We start from the raw sequence: 22,466 nt of genomic DNA, 5'->3' as shown, positions 1-22,466 counted from the left end.
TATATATTGTTAAGGAAAATCTAATAGATAGAAATGATTAACAAAATCCATCACTTATGTTTGGCTTCACCCCAATAATATTATAAAATCAACTCAACAATTTTATTTTCATTAAGCATATATTTGTGGTCATGAAATTCATAAAACATACAACATGCATTACGTAGGGAAATACTTACTAGGATCTCTTAAAAGCTTGAAGATATATCTCACTACCTCTCAACTTTGAGAAATGGCATCCACATGTGCTGTTCAGTAGCCACCCATAGTTTCAGAAATTTCTTGGCCAAAAATAAGACAAGTCTCAACTTTCTATGGACTGTGAGTTATAAGATAAAACGAGTCTCAACTTTCTATGGACTGTGAGTTCTAAGATAAAACAAGTTTCAACTTTTTGTGGACTGTGAGTTATAAGATAAAACAAGAAGACAACACCCTGACTCCACCAAGTGACGTTATCTCCTTTTTAGACTTTTAAAAAGTTACTGCCATTATTTCCAACCAATTTACCCGCTACCATCTTTCACACTCCGCGTCATAGCACATTATTTTGCTTTTTGGGTTTAATGGTGGGTTCTAGCTGGATTTAATCTGGATATTTTTTTTTTGAAGCATAGCTGGAAGCTACTAATAGTTCAAGACATATTATCTATTTACTCCGAATAAACTTTGAGGCTGAAATTCTACTTTAGCAGTATATTTCAGCAGTCTATCCCCTGGTGTTTAATTCTCATTAAGCTCAAAATATTTATAAATCATCTTGTTGACTCAATTATTGTCATCGATGCATGCATCTTTTATATAATATATATATATATATATCCTACATGTTGTCGACTATTAGTGGCCACTAATAGTCTCTTAATGTGTTTTCGGTGCAGATGTGTTGAGGCAAAATAATGTGGTATGCATATTTTGGAATTACAATAATACATAGTTGCATATCAAAGAGGATATATTAATGGCTTTTAGATTGATTATTTGCAAAAAGACAATGCCATACGTATGAGTATTTACAAAAAGACAAAATGATTACAAGATTAATTCTTTCGGGCATGTACTTGAAAAATCGTGTTAATGGGATTTTCAATATAATTAATTATTTTGTTTCCTTTTATCCTCCCTCTTGAGTTAATCTTTTTTTTCAAATATTAAATTTATTAAATACCTCACAAAGGGTAATAATACATGCAAATTCTGTCGGATGTAATAAACAATAAAATCAATATAGTTGATCACTACTACATTGTGTCATTTGTGTATTTCATACATGTATGATTAGATCATATAACTGAGAGTTTATCAAGACTGATAAAGTGGCCAAAATTTACAAATACGCATCCCTTACAAGCACACCGCTGACAATGCCTTGGCTGAATTAATAGCAGACATCAGTTTAAGCTTATGTACAATAAACTTGGCAGCACTATGGACTTCAGTTAGCCAACCCCACCAATCTCAGCTACATAGATCAATACAGTCGAATCACTATGAAAAAATATAGATAATCAAGTATGAGTAAATAAATAAAATGGAGTAGAAAGGAACATGAACTTCAGTATATGATTGTATATTTATAGAAAATATGTATAGCACATTCCAGAGTTCCTAAGTCAAACCAGATGCCACACAGGAAAATATTTAAAAAAATATCCAACCCAGACATCACGAGATGTTGCATAAAGTTATCAACAATAAAAGGGTTAAAATTGAATGGATTGGTTGGTGTAAAAAAAACATATTAAACATTTTAGTCTCTTTAGACTAAAAACAAAAATTGAAATAATCTTAGTCTCTTTAGACTAAAATAAACTGAAATAATTTTGTACTACTAGCCTAGATGCAACTACCATTTCCTTTAAATCATATTTCTCTAACAATTGATCAATATGATGTGTTATGGCTCCAGAGATGATACCTTAAAGCACAAGTCAGAAATTTGTTGTCAAATTCACCACAAGGTTGAGAATTCCACAAACACCATCACTGCACAACCAAATAATTTCCATTACAACTTGCCAAATTAAAATTAAGAAATATAGGGTTTTACCATCAAGTCCACCCAATAATCACATCAGAAAATGCTACCTTTCAATTCATGCAAGCTAGAATAGATCAAAACAGTATGTTAAACAAAATACTTAACAACATGACTAGTAGTCAGACCCACATGCATGATGTGATGGACAATATAATGTATAATATAATTAATTAAATTATCTCATTGTCCTGATCAAAGAGTATTGCTTGTACCTTATGTGGACTTGTGTCTTGCCATGTTGGTGGCCATTTATCTCCATTAACAGTTAGTTAAATTTAAAGTTTAGGTACAAATTATGGTGGTTTAATAATCTAAGAACTTAAGTAAATGTGGTTCACTTTTAGCTTATTGTCTTGATCCAAGAGAACTCTTGCCTACATGCCAAGCTAAAAAATAAAAATAAAAAGAAATCAACATATGAAATATGTTATACAATTTTTATTGTTATCTCAAAACATTTTTCAAAAACCATTTAATGCTCAATAAATCTTGTGGGCATATTCTATATATTTATTTCTTATACTTCTTGAAAATGTAGTTAATAACTTTGGAAATTTAAACTAAAAATATTATCACCAGTACTGCACCAACCCTGCTCCAAGTGGGATGTATGGGTAAGCACTCCAAGTAATAATATAATATAATCGCACTAAGTGGGAAAATTTTATTCTTGTCTCACGTTGTCATGTTGATATATAATATAATATAATCGCATCAAATAATCAAGTATGTTAAACAAAATACTTAACAACATGACTAGCAGCCATTGACAAGGGAGTAAGTTTATACTAAAATTTCAGGTAACCATGCCTCAAGGCAACAAATACATGCAACAGTTTTGAGGGGACACACACACACACATATATATCTCTTAGCAAATACAAATGTTATCTATGGCAAGAACTAAACATATTTTTACTTGAAGAATTAGCTAAATATATTTTCAAACAAGACATTAATTACTTAAACATATCCATTACAACATAGATGCTATTGAAATGCTTACATAATCATTAGAGTCAGTTTCATGATCACTAGCAATTCCATCATCTCCGCTTGACTCTGATGTGTTGTCACTATTCCAATCACTTTTAGGTAAGGATGACTCGTTACTAAGAAACTCATCCTCCCCAACTCTTCGATTAGGGTCATCTAACATGACTGTAGTATCAACCAAAATAGGGTCAATATCCAATCGATGCAAAGGCATATCTACACATGTATCATCTTGATGTACAAAGTGGGCTGGTGGAGAATATTCTTCATCCTGGTATGCTTCATCCTCAACCAAGTCATCATCATCCTCATCGCCAATTGTTGTGTTGGGAATGTCATAAGCATTCCTATTGGTTACCTTCTGTACTACTAGCCAATTTCTCCCAAAACTTGTGTCTTTCATTGTGACGCTTGGCATGCAACTACAAAAGGTTTTTCCTTGTAACATTTCCGAGTTAAGTTGACACTTGTAAAGTGACTGCCAACACGAACTCATCTTCTCATATCACATACATCAAACCAATCACAATTGAAAAATATACATGGTGCCATCCTAAGTAGTTGAATTCAATAATGTCCATTACAACCCCGTAGAACTCAATAGGCCTACCTTGATGCTCCCCAGGAACAAGCACACCACAGTTTTGTGTAAGACGATGCATTTCATGTTGCTTTGTGTGGAACCTAATTTCATTCATAATGCAACCAGTATATGATATAACCCATGGGTCAGGTCCACATGCTAGCGCGCAAAGATCATCGGAAACCTCTTCGAGGCTTGAGTTACGCAATTGCCTAATCTGTTTAAAATGAAATGTGTGTTAGAAAATTTGAAGCACTCAACTTGTACGATAAAATAAATGGGACCTAAAACTGGCCCACCATAGTTACCAACAAGACACTTGCACGCTCCTTGAACCACCTGAAAATTACTTTTCATGCACATCATCAATCTTATTGAGACATTCGTCTGTCAATTTGTTGTAATGCTCCCTGCATAATTCAATTGGATAGTGTCAACTAATGGCTTAGATATGACTTACAAATGGAAAGTACCCAAATATTGTATGTGCAATGCCGCCAATTGAAAGACGATGCTTACTCTAGCCTTTAGGTAGTGGGTAATCTCAAGACAATTGTTGAGTACATACCAACATTGTTTGGCAAATACTTTATTATCTAGTCGAGTTGGACTTGAAGCATCCAATGGCTGCACCTTTTGTGTGAATATTGATAATTCTGATTGCTGACGTCCACCAGAAACATCTACGTTTCATTCTTCTCTATGGAATCTAGTTTCAACATCATGGAGATATATCGAGCAAAAAATCAAGCATTCAATGTGAATGTATATCTCAGCAATTGATCCTTCAGCACATGCCTTGTTTCGTACATAACACATAAATTCTTCCAAATACCTTTCAAATCCACCTGTATTGTACAGACCCTGCATACAATGCTTCAGGTGGTAGATGAATAGCTAGGTGCACCATAACATTAAAGAATGCAGGTGAGCGTATCATCTCAAGTTTGCAAAGGATTGGTGAAATATCAATCTCAAGACGTTTCAAGACATCTACAAACAATGTGTATGTGCACAACTGTTTGAAAAATGTGCTTAGCTCAGTCAAAGCCAACTGGATGTCAGGTCTCATGTACCCGATACTAGCGACATGAAGTAGTCTTTATAAGAAAATATAACAGTCATGACTTTTAATTCCTGATATTTTACAACCATTTAACATTAACACATCGAGCAATATTAGTAGCAAATCCATCTGAGAATTTCACAGCTTGTAACCACTCGCAGAAATGTCTCCTCTCATTTCCTTGTAATGTGTAACATGCAAGTGGCATAAAAAATTTTTGTCCATGTTCTTGTAAATGTAATTCTTTTTTTATACTGAGAATGAACAAGTCCCTACGTGCGTTAACGGAATCTTTTGTTTTGCCAGGAATAGTCATCAACATTCCTAAGACGTTGTCACAAATGTTCTTCTCAATATGCATGACGTCTAGATTATGTCTAATTTTCAATGTAAACCAATAAGGTAATTGAAAAAATATACTTGTTTTTGTCAATTAAGTTCATCAGGTCGTTGTTTTCTCTTCCTACCACCTTTTCCAAATAAGACATCTTCAACATTATTTAATTGATTTAGTACATCGTGGCCAAATAATTCACAAGGTGGCGTGCGGTGATCAGCACTGCCATTAAAATTTGCCTTATTCTTCCTCCAAGTATGTTCTAGAGATAGGAAACAGCGATGGCCCATGTAACAATGCTTTCGACTAAATTTCACCCAGTACAAGTTTGTGTCACCATTACAAGTTGGACATGCCAATTTACCCTTCGTGCTTCACCCAAAAAGATTTTTATATGTGGGAAAGTCATTAATCGTACATAACAATTTTGCATGTAATTAAAACATTTGTTTTGTCGATGCATCATACGTATCAACATCATTTTCCCACAAATCAATCAATTCATCAATAAGAGGCCGCAAATACACATCGATCTTATTACTTGGCGCCTTTGGTCCAGGAATTGAAAGTGATATCATAAAGAAATGGTCTTTCATGCATAACCATGGTGGCAGGTTGTAAGGGACAAGTATTACTGGTCATACACTATAAGATTTACTCATATTATTGAAAGGGTTGAATCTATCACTTACTAGACCAAGGTACACGTTACGAGCATCAAGAGAAAATGATATATGCTCTTGATCAAATTCCTTCTATCCAATTGAGTCACGTGGATGCCTTATCACATCCCCATCGTCGACGCGATCTTCTTTGTGCCATCGGATGGCTACAATTGTATCTTTTGACATAAACAACCTCTTCAACCTTGAATTTAATGGAAAATATCGAAGTTCTTTGTGGGAAATTTTTTTCTGTTTAGAAGTGAAGGTTACCCATCTTGACATACTACATTTGCGACAATCATACTTCTTAGAGTTTTCCTTCTAGTATATCATACAATCATTTAGACATACATCAATCTTGATATAACCAAAACCAAGGGCCTGCTCCATCCGTCGTGACTCGCAGTATAAGTCAGGTAAAAGTGCATCCAGGAATGAAGCTTTCAACAACTTTAGTAGCATGTCAAATGATTTAAAACTCCATCCTACAATTGTCCTTATATGCAATAACTTCACAATGAAGGATAACTTTGAGAACTTAATACATCCTAGATATAGTGGCCGTTTGGCATCTTCCAATAATTGATCAAAATGTTTTGCTCTAGGGTCCACATAGGTTGGTCCTTCAGTAGTACCAGGCTCTATTGGCACCATATTTGTAAATGATCCATACCTAATGTCATTTAACATTTCATCAATGTCGTCAATGTACTGGTCATTTTGCACTTCATTGTCATCATCATCAAACTCATTAGCATCCCATGTCTCTTCCTCACCATGAAATATCCATTCAGTGTAATTTTCATCAATTCTTATGGTGAATAAGTGTCTTTGCACCAAGTCTATAGGGTGGAAGAAGTTATTAAGGCAGTTACGACAAGGACACCTGATATTGTTTGTTGTTGCATGAGCTTGGGCCATTGTAATGAATTGATAGACTTCTTCTCGATATTCTGCGGACCTAAATCGGTCAGTAATACGCATCCAACATTTGTCCATGTCAAAATGACTGTAAGATGAAAATATAGGAGTTGGATGGTTGTCTACTTAAACTAAAGAAATATCATGTATTAGTTGGTAATTGTGCAACTTTGACATATATATATATATATATATATATATATATATATATATATGTTTTCTTGCGCAACTATATATGAAACACTTTGCATGAAAGCAATAATGAGAAAGTGTTGGGGAGCATATCATTTTTGTGCATATAAAGGAGAGCATATCAGGAAGTGTTGGGGAGTATAACAAGGAGAGTATTTTTTCAGCATGTTGTCCAAAAACTTTATCCTAATAAAAACAAACGACCTTTACAATCTATGGAAAGAGGTGGTGGGTTGTTTGCATAAGGTATATACAAGACCACCCAAGTGGTTTGAATCAAGTGAATAACATAATGTTAATCAACTATTCATCCACTAACAACCTTTAAAAGATAAGTTATTGGCCCAGCCTTGACCTATCTTTTTAAATTGTGTTTGATAAGTGAACACTACTTTATTAATAATTATTACGATATTTATTATTTAATCACCACAACATTTAAACATAGCCTTAGCACTCCTCTATCCCTTTATGCAGCTAGGCTTGTTGAAATATATGGCAGTCTTTTGTTTTTGGGTGTAATACTTTCCAAGCATATATAGATTTTATTTATAATCTGCTATAAGCCTTTAATTAAATATGTGGATAATTAATACTCCATCTAAGATTTGGTAAGGATAAATTTTGTTTGGAAAGCTTTTAATAAGATAATTTTAGAACCCCATAGAGCTAGCAGGAGGCACCATTTCTGTGACTGATATTGTTTATCTGTTAAATGTATTTTTAATTTTGAATTCCTTTGATCATTATAGTCTGTTGGCACTTTTCACCAAACTAGCTAGTAAGTGATAACTCGGGATTATTGGTGAGAATGAGGGCATATTTTACTTTTAAAATGAAAACAAAAAGTATTATTTTTATTTTGTTATGTAAAAAGAATTGAAAAAGATCGATATCATATCTAACACCTGCAACATATATACTAGGCATGCAAGCATGTCAGGAATTTACCAAGCATACCCTAACATATTAAAATGCAAGGAGTTTAAATATTTTTTTCATAACAACAATAGGAAAAAAGACAGGCTTTTTTACTAAAAAGGAAAGAAAAATATATAAAAGAAATGAACTGTTTAACTGGAGGAACAAAAATTCTTAGAGCTTACATAATTGCACAGGAATTCCTCGCCAGATTAATAGCACATGTTTTTCAACAGAACTAAAGGTCATGTACACAATAGTTATCAAAACAGAAATTCATTTATACAACCCAATTTCTTTGAGCCTAGTTAATATTAAAAGCATCCAACATAATAATGCCAAACCATATTGCATGGGTTGCTCAAACCCATATTAATTAAAATCAGATAAAATTTCATACATGATCTCTAAGATGTATATCACCCAAAACAACATTTGCCAAACCTCTAAAAACCCAAAATTAATTCCCAAAATCAGCATCTAAAAATGATCAAAACCAATCCTTCAACATCAAAGAATTCGTAATGAGATAAAGCATGCATTGTTCTTTTAGATTATTTACTACAATTGAACAAAAAATCCTAGCTAAATACAAATACCCAAAACAGAGAGAGATAGACACGGATCAAATGAGAGAAGTACGTACCGGCCAGATTGAAAGGAGTTGGAGATAGCTTGCAAAAACAGGGACCGGTTGGAGGAGGTGGCGCGCGATGGTGGGGCAGGATGGGGCAGCCTAAATCACGGAGGAAGAGATCAGAGGGACTGAGTGAAAGTTGTCAATAGAGAGGTAGAGATGAGAAATATATAAACGATGAAAGATAAAGAGAGAGACAACGAAGACTTACTGGCCAGGCGAGGAGGCATGGAGTGACGGCGTGCAGGAGGTGGACGGTGTTCACCTATGGTTTTCGACGAAACAAAGAGCTATGTTTGTGGGAGGAAACTCAAGAATTTCATTTGCAAAGAGATCCATTCTGATTTTTGTCAAAATAGATGTTATCGACTATTACGGCGATAATAATGTCGTTGCAACAAGACAAACACATGTGATTGTTGTACTGTTCACACTAATATCTATTGCGATGACCATATGTCCCTGTAATTGGTTATTTGTTATGGCAAATTTTGAAGTCGCCACGTTAAAAATATGGCTACAGTGATTGGGCTCTGTTACGTCCAAAAACCGCTCGCATCAATTTTCTTTGGCAACAAAAAAAGGTATTTCTTGTAGTGTTTCTTCATCACCTACAATACATACTTATGCCTATCATCTATAATTTATATGTATGATATAGTTTATATATAAGCTAACAAAATACTTATTGTATATCAAATTTAGATATCATGTAAATAATTAATATTATAGTTATATTCCCTAACTTGTCATCATACTTATAGTACATGAATATGTATATTTCATACAATATAAATGTACAATACTATATAATTAATACTATTAGTAATGCTTGCCCATAACTTATGTATGTTGGTACTTCACGTATAATACATTACAATTAGTACTATCATACATACATATATATATATATATATGACATAAACTATATATTTATCATAATAATAAAAAAAACAACTTAAACTTTTAACATATAGTTAAACATATGTAATTTCAAGCAAGGTCCTGCATGCTTACGTGCATATTGAAGTTAGACTGGTACGATTTTAGGCTGTATTTGAATGTTGAGTTGATCTGTAAATAATAATATTTTGTAGATTCTATATAGATGTGTTTGAATGTAATATGTTGAGATGGGCTAATTAACGTTTTTGATTGAAAATGAAAAAGTAATAAATCTCATCAATAGTTACAATTAATTGATTTGAAATGAATTGAGGTATGTTTAGCACTCAATTCCTGCAACGGTGCAACTATATAGTTGAGAAAATTAATCTGAAAATGATATTATGTCCCATGATTTTGCCCCCTCATTTTGACTGCTTAGATATTTAATTTTTATTGTAATTTTTTTTTACTTTGGAAGTGATGTATTTTTTATTTTTTTTAAAATATTTAGAGATATTTAAAAAAAATGAAAAATAAAAAAGTGTTTTTTTTTTTCTTGGCAAGTAATAGATTCATTCCAAAGACTAAAATTGTTCCTTACAACACAAAAGTAAACCAAATTAAACAAAGCCAAACACTAGCCAAACATAAAACATATAAGGCTAATAATTTACAAACGGTGAGTCTTTTCCACTTGGAAATTCCAACAAACAGGTGGGAATTTTGATGAGTGAGATATTTCCAAACTCTAGGTTGGAATGAGCCCATTGCGCAATGGAATGAGCGCATCGATTCTGGGATCGATGTATTTTTTCAGCTTGCCATGCTTGAAGGTCTTTGAGCAAAAACCGAGTGTCTCGAGCTATCCCTTTAGTTTCCCAGTTAATGGCTTTATGAGGATTATTGATGGAGTTGATTGTATTTAGAGAGTCTTCTTCAAGAACAACTTTGTTAATCTTCCTTGTATGTGCTTCTCAGACCCCTATGAAGGCAGTCATTGTTTCCCCAATGTTTGGATCAGCACTCCAATTGTAGTGTGCTACAACAAATTGTATTATGCCAAGACTATTTCTGCATACTGCTAGTGAAGTGCTTCTATCATTTCTAACTGTCACATCAAAGGTAATAGAAGAAAGTATCATCAGATTCAGGAGGACTCCAATTATGGTTTGATTCTAAGGGCTTCAGCTCCTAGGCTCTGTCATGTTCTCTATATAAATCCTGTGTTTTTTTATAAAGTAGTCAACTGTATGGTTTGCAATGTTGTGTGTGATCTTATTTCTTATAAACCATAAGTTATCCATAGCTAATGTAGAGAAAAGTTGAAAGTTATGAGCTTTAGAAGTAGGGATCTTTAATTTGTCTGATGGGTTTAGGATAATATTGATCCAATTCTTGATACTAGCTTGTTTGAAGCAAGTTATATCAAGTGGCCATGGGGCATTTCTCCACAAAATTCTAGAAAAAATACAATTAAGGAATAGATGATCCAGATTTTCATTCTCTATATGACAAAGGGGACAAAGAACCTGGTCTTCTGTTAGTGCAATACAGTGACTAAGAGATAGACTAGTAAGAAGGATTTCATTGAACACTTTCGATAGGAAAAGTTTCAAACGATCTTTCAATTTGAGAGCCCACAATTTTTTTTCCATAGGACTTCAGGTATGCTTGTATTTGTGTTGAGAACTAAAGCTATATAAGTAGACTTTACACTGTAATTACCTGAAGAGTGATATTTCCATTAGGGCAAATCCATGATATTATGGAATTGGTATTGAGAAAGTTGAATTTTTTGTATTGCTGTAATTGTTGCAGATGAGAAAAGAGTATTCAAAACAAGCATGTTCCATCTCGTAGGATTTTCAAGTGTTAGCTCAGCAACTCTAAGATCTGGGTTTTGATGTGTACCTTGACTATGTGGTGTAGGGAGTGGAGGGTGTAAGCAAGGTAGTCAAGGGTCAGACTACACACGAGCAGCAGTTCTATTATTAATATGAATGATAACACTTGACAATATGAGATCCTTTTGCTTTATCAGGCTTTTCCATAATCTTGAATCTGAGTCTTTGGCCTTAACATTTGCCCAGTCATTGTTTGTCATATATTTGTTCAAAATAGCTGTTTTCTAGGCACTTGTTTCATTGCTGATAAGGTGCTAGAGTAATTTGCCAAGAAGAGCTTTATTGAAATGGGCAGTAAGCCTGATTCCTAAGCCTCTCATGGATTTGGGTATGCAGATGGATGACCAAGTCTCAGAGGTATATTTATGTTTCTGGTGATTTTCAAAGCCCCACCAAAGCCTCATCAATACTCGATCAAAACTGGCGGGATGTGCTAGTATCATGGAGATTTTGATGTGCTGTAATAGGAGATTCTAATGTGCTGTAATAACGCAATGGGCTCCGCAGGTGGAGGTTCTGAGTCACGTCTCAGTGGGCGGGTTCGTGACACACTACGGATGGAACTCAGTGCTTGAAGCGGTGTGCGGCGGGGTGCTGATGATTGGGTGGCCTCTGTATGCGGAGCAAAGGATGAACAAGGTGATAAAGGTGAAGGACTTGAAGGTGGCATTGGTGGTGAACGAGTCGGAAAATGGGTGCATGAGTGGGGAGGAGTTGGAAAAGTGGGTGAGGGAATTAATGGACTCGGAGGAAGGGAAGGAGGTGAGAAAGAGGTCGTCGAGCATGAGAGATGCTGCTACCAAAGCCATGGGAAAGGGTGGGTCCTCTCATAATGACTTTCAGAAGTTGGTTCCACTGTGGCTTTCGTAAGACTAGTCGTCGACTCGTCATAATAAAAGTCCATGCGTGATATTTGTCCACCGCTGTAATCGATCAAAAGCCGAGTCGAGCTTTTGGATTATGGATTCGAGGAGCTGGAATCAAATAACTCGAGTTTAAGTTTAAGTTCAAGCTGAGAGCTGAGAACTCGCCAAGCCGAACTGAGTTCGAGCTGATCATACATGAACTTAAGTCGAGTCGAGTTGAGTTATTTATCGATATTTTTTTATACTCTTTAACGAGCCTGAATCGAGTCGAGTCAAGTTGAGTTATTACTCAAGTTTTATTTCTACTCTTATATATATTTTTTGAATGAATTTAATAATTAAAAATATCGAATTACAAAACAAAATATTAAATCTAATGAAAATTTTACAATTAATATATAAACCTTATATTGAACTATAAAATTATAACATTTTTATGAATACATTTCTTATATGATTATACATTGTAGTATATAATGAAACTACCAAGTCCCATATACTAACTATTAGATATTATAAAATATATACTATAACTAATCACTTAAGTACTTAATTAACTACCATATAATTGTGAAATATATTCAATATATAGGTATAAATGACTAGGCATAAGTAATTGAGATACATACTACATATTTAATTATAAAGGTAACTATGCTTATTTTATTAAATTTAATATGTATAGAAGCATATATATGTCTATGTATAAGAATACTAATATATAGAAATAAATTATATATATTAAATGATGTATGGACGAGCTCTAATTGAGTCGAGCTAACGAGCCTTAATCGAGTCGAGTTTAATTGAGTATGTGTCATTTACTAATCGAGCGGTTTTCTACTTTTACGATTGAGTTTTTTTTTTCACGAGTCGAATTTGATTCGAGTTTAGCTGAGCAAGTATCAGTCAAGCAATCATACGAACTGGTTCATTTACAGCCTCGTTACGTACAAATCAATAATCCATTCATATCAGAAAATGGGACTTTTTTTTGTTTAGAATTAATAATCCCCATAATTCAAGATTAATGAACTAACCAAGTTAATTATTACTAAATCCACCTTATTTCTGCTTCATGTATGCATGAGGAAGCTTATTATAATTATCGGTTCTGCTACATACAAGCGAAGTTGCGGACTAATATGTGTACCAATGTTGACATGGACAATATTATCAAATGTTAAATTAATTATAAAGAATGAAAAGAAAAAGAGACCGATTCATCTTCTTCTCTAAGAAACTCCATCTGCACGCGAGTTCAAAAAATCTCCATCTTCATCTTCTTCATCTACTGCAGATTTTCATCTACATCTTCTCCATTTGCTGCAGATTGCTGGTGGAATTGCTTAGATTGGTGATTGTCCAAAAATCTCTAAATCTCATTTAAGTTCAGTCATCTCCTAAAACTAATCGTAGCTTAAATTTTTATCTTGTTTTGGATCGATCGGCAAGACTAAAGAACGTACAATGGAAAAATCTGGAGCTACTTCCTTCTCAACCACATATCTGAAACATTTTCTTGCCTTCTAGCGTACACTTTTTTGCCTTTCTCTATTTTTTTTTTTTCAACTGTTATCAAGTTCACAGATTTTATTCAGTAGAAAATAAACTCTATAATCATGCTTGATGTTATACATTATCACACATCTCTTAAAAAAATAAATTTTATTTTATAAATTAAATTATATCATGTTAATACGTAAGAAAAATTGTTTATCACACCGACTTGATCATTATAAAGTTTTTCCTCCTTCAATTATTGGGGTTGTTGCATTATTTAGAGAGAGAGAGAGAGAGGATCACTTTGTTTTTCATTCTTCAAGTTACCAGGATCTTTTCCCAGCTCAAGATTCTCTAATTGTTTTCGTTTATTTATTTATTAATTACTTGAACTCTATAAATTCTGCTACTTGCTAGCTTTAACAAGTAGTTCTAGTTAGCAAGTAGTTCTAGTTAAAGGCTTAAGTAACTTCAACTTTTCTAGATAATTTTTATTGTTTTAAAATATTAGTAAATATTCAATTGATGGAGAAAGGAAAAGAACATGCATTTTCTATAACGCCTCCTACCACAAATCCATCAACTCAGGTATGTAGAGTATTCTCACCTCTTTCAGTTTTTTCTCACCTCTTTCAGTTTTTTTGCTCATTATCATGACATGGTTGTTGACATCTTAAGTGATACCAAGATCATTTTATACACATTTGTCAACACCTCCTAGTACAAATGCATCTATCAATCCAACAACACATGTATTTTAAATATTAATTTGACACTATAGTTTTATTAATGTCTATATTTATTAATACATCTTTAGTTAATGTTTATTATTGATCTATATGTTAGGTGATACTAATGTCCTTTTATCCAGATTTCTCAAACTATATGCATGGGGACCATGCACCAATGTCACATGCTTGGTTACCATATTTCTTATCGAACACATCTTTATGGACTTGTCAGGTAATGAATTCATTCTTTAAGTAGGGTGTGTATTTTTAAAAATGCTTTTAATGATTTAAATATTGGTTTTTATTTAATAATTAAAGAAGTAGCTATTTGTATATTAGTTTTTTTTTATTTTTTAAAAATATTTAAAAAATATTTGAAATAAAAAATTTAAAAAAAAAGGGTACAATTTGAGCTAACCCACGCTAAGTGGGCAAACTTGAGTGGCATATATAAATAGCACTACTCTTTTATTTTTAAGCATCATCGAATTATGAATATCCTAAAATAAAAGACAATTAATTAAAATTTAAAATTGTTAAAACAACAAAAAATAATAATATTTTATATAAAACTCAGGCCAACATATAAAAATATAAAAAGTTATTTCTTCTTATTTATTATTTTGGACTGATCCGTAGCATGATTCTTATTATTTTATAAAACACTTGCACCAAACTCGTAATTAAAAACATTACTGGTTTAACATTAGGTTAGGTGAGATGTTAACAGTTGATCAGGTGGGTCCTCTCCGTCTCCTTCCTGCCCTTTCAATAATTCCAAGAAAAATAACTTTTATTAATAATAATTTGTTAATTTCCAATTTTCAGAACTTATGTATGCAGCTTTTATTAATATAATGCAACTTCTTAAAAAAAAAAAAGGTACCATCACATGGCCCATTTGAGAAAAAAATTAAATGTATAAGCGGTGGTACAAAATCACCATAATAAAAATAAAAAAGAGTATCTTTTGTCGCGGAAAGTTGGGTGGTGTTGGAGTGTCAGAAAAGTAACGCTCACATGGCTATGTATATACCTGTTCCTGTGTCTCTCTCTCTGCATTCTCCTTCACACATCAATGGAGGCCATAGTGCTGTATCCACCGCCCAACATGGGTCACCTTATCTCCATGGTGGAGCTTGCTCAGCTAATCCTCATCCACCACCACCACCCTTCTAATTCTCCATTATCCGTCCACATCCTCATCACTTCTCCACCCATCAACCTTGGCTCCGCCTCCACCTACATCGCCTCCGTCTCCGCCACCACCCCTTCCATCATCTTCCATCACCTCCCCGACCCGTCTCCCCCACTCCATCCCGCCTCCTTCCCCTCCATGGAAGCCCTTGTTCTTGAGCACATCAACCTCACCACCCCTCAGGTCCAAACCACCCTCCTTTCTATCTCTCTCTTTTCCTCCATCCGTGCTTTCGTTATCGACAGCTTCTGTACTCCCGCTCTCGAAGTCGGCACTTCCCTCCATATCCCAACTTACTATTTCTTTTCCTCCAGCGCAAGTTGCCTCGCCTTGCTTCTCTACTTCCCCACTCTTCACAAAAACACCACGAAAAGCTTCAAAGACCTCAACACCCATCTCCACGCCCCAGGCTTACCACCCATCCCCTCGTCCCATATGCCGGAGCCAACGCTTGACAGAACCAAAGAACTATATTATTCGATCCTTAATTTTGCTACCCGCGTTCCGAAATCTGCTGGAATCATCGTTAACACGTTTAACTCTCTTGAGCCAAATGCATTGAAAGCTTTATCCGATGGAATTTGCGTCCAGGATGGCCACACTCCACCCATTTTTTGTGTTGGACCAGTGATCAAGTCCAACGATCAAAGTGCTGGAGGTCAAGTTGAGTGTTTAAAATGGCTCGACTCGCAACCCAGGGGAAAGGTTGTATTTTTGAGCTTCGGGAGCCTAGGTACGTTTTCAAAGGAGCAGTTGAAGGAAATAGCCGTAGGGCTAGAGAAAAGTGGCCAAAGGTTCTTGTGGGTGGTGCGCAGTCCACCTATGAAAGAGCAAAGCCGTAAGTTGTCGTCACAATATGATGAAGACCCAGACTTGGATTCTTTGCTTCCGGAAAGTTTCTTGGATCGCACTAGGGAGAAGGGGCTCGTCGTGAAGCAATGGGCACCACAGGTAGCGGTGCTGAGTCATGACGCAGTGGGCAGTTTCATCACTCATTGTGGGTGGAACTCAATGCTGGAAGCGGTTTGCGCTGGCATACCGATGGTGGCGTGGCCGCTGTACGCGGAGCAGAGGTTCAACAAGACATTGTTGGTGGAACAGTTGAAGCTGGCTTTGCCAATGAATGAGTCGGAGGGCGGGTTAGTGAGCGCGGCCGAGGTGGAGAGGCGAGTTAGAGAGATTATGGACTCGGAGGATGGAAACTCGGTGAGAGAGCAGGTATTGGCCAAGAGACAGGAAGCAATGGCGGCAACGAGTGAACACGGCTCGTCCCGAGTTGCGCTCGCAAAGTTTGTCGAGTCGGCGAAGAGGTGAGGGATAGATGATGGATATAAACACGGTTGACTTCCTTTTTTCGAATGTTTAAGGAATAAAATATGAGAAATGTCTGTTCTATGATTAAAAGCTATCATGTCGGATCGACGTGTTATTTTAGGTTAAGATGATGCTACAGCTCCCGCGCTCCCGCCGGAGCAATAGCATGAAAATAATATGTATTTTTATATATTTTATGTGTATTTTTAAATTATTTTTTATATAGATTTTTTTAATATTTTTTAATATTTTTAAAAAATAAAATAAATTTATATTATCATTAAAAATACTTCCTTAGTTAGAAAGTAAAAAAAAAAAATTATTAAAAAATAATTTCTTAATCATGAAGTAAAATAATTTTTTATTTTATTTCGTGATTAAGAAAATATTTTTTAATAATATTATAAATATTTTTTAAAAAAATATTAAAAAAATCTATATAAAAAATAACTTAAAAAAAATACATAAAAAACACATCTAGAGCTTCAACGGGAACTCCCAACGGGAGCTCTAACATTATTCTTTAGGTTATAACGTTTATTGAGTAAATTTGACATATCGTATCCTCCCATGTAAATTTATAAAGGAAAATGCTAGTTCTCTCGTTTGGGATCTGCTGGGGTTCAATAAGTGTATTTTTATATGTTTTTTTAAGTTTTTTTATATAATTTTTTTAATAATTTTAAATATTTAAAAAAAATTAAAAAAATCATAATATTATTAAAAAATATTTTCTTAATCACGACATAAAATAAAAAATCTTAAAAAATATTTTTTATGATTTGATATTTTACTTCGTGATTAAAGAAGTATTTTTTAATGATTTTTTTTTTTTTTTACTTTCTGGTTAAGAAAGTGTTTTTTTTAATAATGTTCTAAATTTATTTTATTTTTTAAAAATATGTAAAATTTATATAAAAAATAACTTAAAAAAAACACATGTAAAATAATACTACACCCTAGCGGGAGCCCCCGCCCCGGAGCTGTAGCATGACCCATTTATAAATCTACTCTAATAAAATTTTATATAAAATGATAGTTGACGTCATAAATGTGTAAACGTTGCATAATTATTTTAAAAAAATTGAATGAATATGAGACTCATATAAAAAAATTAATTAAATTTTTAATAATCAACTCTATTCTTTTTTAAAGTAATTACATAATACTTACCTACTACACGACTATATATAACATTATTCAAATTTTATATACCTCTGTTTGGCTGAATTCCTCTCACCCTCTCTCTATACTCGCCCTTCAATCTACGAAAAGTGTCGACCTGAGTGGTAGGTGGAGCAGTGGCTCTGCCTTCCTCTCCCCATCTTATAGCATTTCTATCCGCTAACTTTTAATTCTTTTTTTAAAAATAATTTATACAAATTTTAAATAGACAAGTCTAATATAAGACCTTATAAAAAAATAAATCCACATTAAAAAAGTATAAAAAAATTATTATTTGTTAGTGAGATCTATTGTTTTATAAAATACTTGTATAGAACATGTCTATTTAGGATTTATATTTAGCATTACTCTTCTTTTTTTCCTATAATTTGAGAATCAGGTTAGGATTTTGACTAAAGTCGCCCTTATATCCGAATCTCTATTTTACGAAAAAGGTTTAGGGGATGAACAATAGTTTCTCAAATATATAGAATTATTATTCATCCTCTAAATCATTTTTATCAATATTTTATTCATTTCGATTAAATTAATTATTCTTTTAATCATCTACAATTTTTCTCATACTCATATTTATTATAGTTTTAAAAATAATTTAAATAACTACGAAAATATAAAAAACAAAATTAATTTTAAAAATATTATCATACACAAAAAAATAATTTAAATTTTATTTAAAATATTCACTAGAGTAATAGTTCAAAATATAAGAAAAAAAATATTAAGCAGTTAAGTTTGTAAATGGAAATGAGAGAAAAAAATAATAAAAAAATAATAGAGAAATATTAATTTTAATAGAATAGAGAAATGATATGAAATGTGATATATGAAAATTTTAAAATATGAGTAAAATTTAAGAAAAAGTTTTAGGGAATATAGTTTTTAGTTAAATTATAAGAAATTTTGTAGAGAATAAGATGAGAATGCTCTTATAGCTTAGAAGTCATAGACTTAATTTTTCTAAATAAAAATTTATTTATCATCTATTTTATTATCAATTTTTCTTAACATCAAATGATTAATTTACAAATAGAATATAACAAATAGATACAAAACGCCTTTAGATGGTAAATGAGATAGTGAGCAATAATAATCTTTTCGAAAATCTAAATTAAAATAAATTCAGCTCAAACTCAAAAAGTGTTTACTGTTCGTAAGAGTCAATGAAGCTAGACGGGGTAGATGATTTGAGCACTACCACGTACGGCTCCAAAACCAGCTGTTGAATAACTTTAATAGCGTTCCACCGTCGGATGCATCAGTTTATTTATTATTTTATTAATATCAAGAATTCTTCCGGTATTTTCAAAATATTTTATTATTATTTTTTACATAATTTTTATTATTATTTATTACTTTTTAATACTAATATTTAATATTCTGTTATTATTTTTTAATTACTTTATTATTACTATTCACAACATTTTTCACTAGCCAATCTGTCAAAGTAATTAAGTATTCGCTTACAAAACACACAAGAAGCTTGATAGTGTTCCATGCATTAATCCAGTTAATTATTTTAATTAGTTTTTTTACATATATTTTTTTTAATATTTTAATTTTTTAAAAATAAAATCACAATATTATTAAAAAAAAATCAACAATTACTCCTAGCGAAAGCTACCAGCTGTAAGAGCAGAGTTTTCCTACATATATATATATATATATATATATATGTGTGTGTATATGTATATATATATATATATATAGAAGACCAAAATTAGAAAAATGGTTTCACAGTTAATTAAGGAGACGAAACTTATAAAGCTTTTAAGACTTCAATTAGAATATGTTTATATAGGTTATAGCTAGCTCTCTCCACACACCACAATTGAAGATTTGTTTTGGATCTCATAGTAACGAAATACTCAACATTTCTTTTTTTTTTTTTGAAATAACATTTCAGTTCAAACATATATAAAAGCATATAAGTTCCAAGTGAATTTGGCTATAAACGAATTTTACAAAACTAAATATACGAATTGACATAATTTGATGTAGTACGTTAGATTATAACATTATATTTTACTATAAAATAATTTTAATGTATCGCATGAAATCATGTCATTAATCTATAAATTTAATTTTATAAAATCTCTTTATAAAACTATAAACTATTAAAACCAATACAAAGGCCGGGTTCTCCTCTATGTAAGCAAACGTTTTAGGACAGGTTTGGAAGGTGAGATGAGAATTTTATGTTTTGTTTTAAAGTTTAAAATAATATATTTTAATATTATTATTATTTTAGAATTTGAAAAATATGTATTAGATTTGAAAAAGTTGAATTGTTTATTATATTTTGTATAAAGATTTAAAAAAATATAATAATAAGATGAGATGAAAATTTTATGTTTTATCTTATACTCCAAACCTGTCTTTCCTCGTAAAGAGAGGGTGAGATTTCCCTAAAAAAAAAAAAAAAAAACTATCAGAACTAATACGGAAATTAAGAAATTACACCTCAAAAGCATCCCACGACTTCTGCTTTTAGATATCCACCCAATTAATTACTCGCACGCACAAGTTTAGGACAAGAAGTCAACACAACCAGTCTTATTCCGTCGACGAAAGCCACAGCTGAACCAACTTTGCCAAAGCAATGCGAGAGGACCCGCCCTCTCTCCAGGCTTCCACAGCAGCATCTCTCATGGCAGTTACCCTCTCTCTCACCGTCTTCCCTTCTTCCCCCTCCATTAACTCCCTCACTCTCTTTCCCAACTCCTCCCCACTCACCCACCCCTCTTCCGAATCCTTCACTGCCAACGCCACCTTCAATTCCTTCACCATCGCCACTCTGTTCATCCTTTGCTCCGCAAATAGAGGCCACCCAACCATCGGCACTCCAGCACTCACCGCTTCAAGCGTCGAGCTCCATCCGCAGTGTGTCACGAGTCCCCCCACTGAGGCGTGACTCAGAACCTCCACCTGTGGAGCCCATTGTTTCAGCACGAAACCCCTATCCTTGGTCCTTTCCGAGAACCCTTCCGGCAATAATTCATCCAACTTTGGCTCTTTTTCGTTATCTGGTGGTGGATTTCTTACCACCCACAAGAACCTTTGGCCACTGTTTTCTATTCCTACTGCCATTTCTTTCAACTGTTCTGCCGAAAACAATCCCATGCTTCCAAATGACAGAAACACAACGCTTTGCCTCGGTTGCGAGTTTAGCCAAGTCAAACACTCATGCTGTCCATCTCCACCTTGATTGCTTCCTGATATCAGAGGTCCAATGCAGAATATTGGCGGAGTCGGTCCATCTGGAACACATAGTCCAGCCGATATTGCCTTGATAGCTTTTGTTTCGAGCTGTTCGAAAGAGTTTGCGATCAGTCCATTTGATTTGGCCATGTTGGTTGCCGCGGTTAAGAAATACCCATACAATTTGGAACTACGATCCGACATTCTATATTCCGGGAGATCTGACGCCAGGATGCTAGGTAAGCCGGGAATATCAAGAAGCGAATCCCCGAGATCTTCCTTTATTTTTTTATCATAGCATTTATGCAGGGTTGGGCGGTAAAGGAATAGGGCTAGAGTGCTTGCGCTAGATGTGTATTTATAGTATGTGGGTATGCTAAGGTTTGCAGCCACTTGGAAAGCAGCATCACAGAAGAAATCGATTATCAAGGCTTTGAGTTTGGAGGTCTGAGAGATGGTTTGGAGGGCCTGGTGAAGACCGGGATTGTTGAGGGATGGGAGTAGGAAGAGAAACTCTACTTGGGGAATATTGGAAGGGATATCGGAGATTGGGGGGAGCTCATGGAAGTTGATGGATGGGGTGGTGGCTTTGACGGCAGCGATGTATTGGGCAGTAGCGCTGATTACATAATTGGGGTTGGAGGCGGTACGTGCGTTTTGAGTGTTCAAGGTAAGGACAGTGACTGAGATACGAGGGTAATGTTGGAGTAGGAGCTTGCCAAGCTCTACCATGGTGGTCAGGTGGCTTCTGCCTGCACAGGGGTATAGAACTATGGCATCGTCCATGTTCGTGTTAGGAGAAACAAAGTAGCAGCGTGGCGATTATATATCCCAGAGAAGGTACACATTAACAGCAAGTTTGACCTCTTGATGAGGAGGAAAAACCCTCGTACGTACAACAAGTAGTCAGAATGTTTTGTTTGTTTATTTATTTTGGGGATCTACATTTCAGAATGTTAGGTGTTGATTTCAATACCTAATATTAATATTTGGTGTCAATCACATCATATAATATTAAGTGATAAGCTTAGTTTGCATGATCGAAGTACTTGGTTCTCTCTATTCCAAGTTGCAACTTCTTTATTTGGTTATCTCGAGAATTTAATTAACATATGTTTAGCAGATGACCTGTAATCCATTACATTATTGAATCAACTTACAGAATCTTGTCTTTTCAATTTTCTGGGAAAGAGAAATGCTATTTTTTTACACTGATTCCATCATTCCGGTCACGTATGTGACATTTGTTAAGTTACTATCATTTAAGAGGTTGACACACGAAATTATGTAAAATGTGACTAAGGATAACAACAATTTAAA

At 33.8% G+C, this 22,466-nt stretch overlaps 3 protein-coding genes across 3 annotated transcripts; 2 read left to right on the top strand and 1 right to left on the bottom strand.

Moving 5' to 3' along the window:
• Positions 1–11,469: 11,469 nt before the first annotated feature.
• LOC109004455 (isoflavone 7-O-glucosyltransferase 1-like) lies at positions 11,470–12,021 on the top strand. The gene is made up of 2 exons (XM_018983001.2): positions 11,470–11,508; positions 11,659–12,021. The coding sequence occupies exons 1-2, from the start codon at positions 11,470–11,472 to the stop codon at positions 12,019–12,021; spliced, it is 402 nt and encodes a 133-aa protein (XP_018838546.1).
• A 3,215-nt stretch (positions 12,022–15,236) lies between these two features.
• Positions 15,237–16,856, top strand: LOC109004492 (UDP-glycosyltransferase 88A1-like). The gene has a single exon (XM_018983047.2). The coding sequence runs from the start codon at positions 15,330–15,332 to the stop codon at positions 16,761–16,763; it is 1,434 nt and encodes a 477-aa protein (XP_018838592.2). The 5' UTR covers positions 15,237–15,329; the 3' UTR covers positions 16,764–16,856.
• A 3,489-nt stretch (positions 16,857–20,345) lies between these two features.
• On the bottom strand, positions 20,346–22,237 carry LOC109004493 (anthocyanidin 5,3-O-glucosyltransferase-like). The gene has a single exon (XM_018983048.2). The coding sequence runs from the start codon at positions 21,930–21,932 to the stop codon at positions 20,502–20,504; it is 1,431 nt and encodes a 476-aa protein (XP_018838593.2). The 5' UTR covers positions 21,933–22,237; the 3' UTR covers positions 20,346–20,501.
• Positions 22,238–22,466: the final 229 nt, after the last annotated feature.

Source organism: Juglans regia, chromosome 16 (assembly GCF_001411555.2).
Source record: "Juglans regia cultivar Chandler chromosome 16, Walnut 2.0, whole genome shotgun sequence".
NCBI classification, from domain to species: Eukaryota; Viridiplantae; Streptophyta; class Magnoliopsida; order Fagales; family Juglandaceae; genus Juglans; species Juglans regia.
This window is presented reverse-complemented; position numbering and strand designations above follow the sequence as displayed.

What these genes read in the sequence shown, in the direction of transcription:
- LOC109004455 (XM_018983001.2), top strand. Translation starts at nt 11,470, where the DNA reads ATGGATTTGGGTATGCAGATGGATGACCAAGTCTCAGAG. An exon ending in TGGATGACCAAGTCTCAGAG is followed by an intron (nt 11,509 to 11,658) that starts GTATATTTATGT and finishes TGGGCTCCGCAG; the next exon opens with GTGGAGGTTCTGAGTCACGT.
- LOC109004492 (XM_018983047.2), top strand. Translation starts at nt 15,330, where the DNA reads ATGGAGGCCATAGTGCTGTATCCACCGCCCAACATGGGTCACCTTATC.
- LOC109004493 (XM_018983048.2), bottom strand. Translation starts at nt 21,932, where the DNA reads ATGGACGATGCCATAGTTCTATACCCCTGTGCAGGCAGAAGCCACCTG.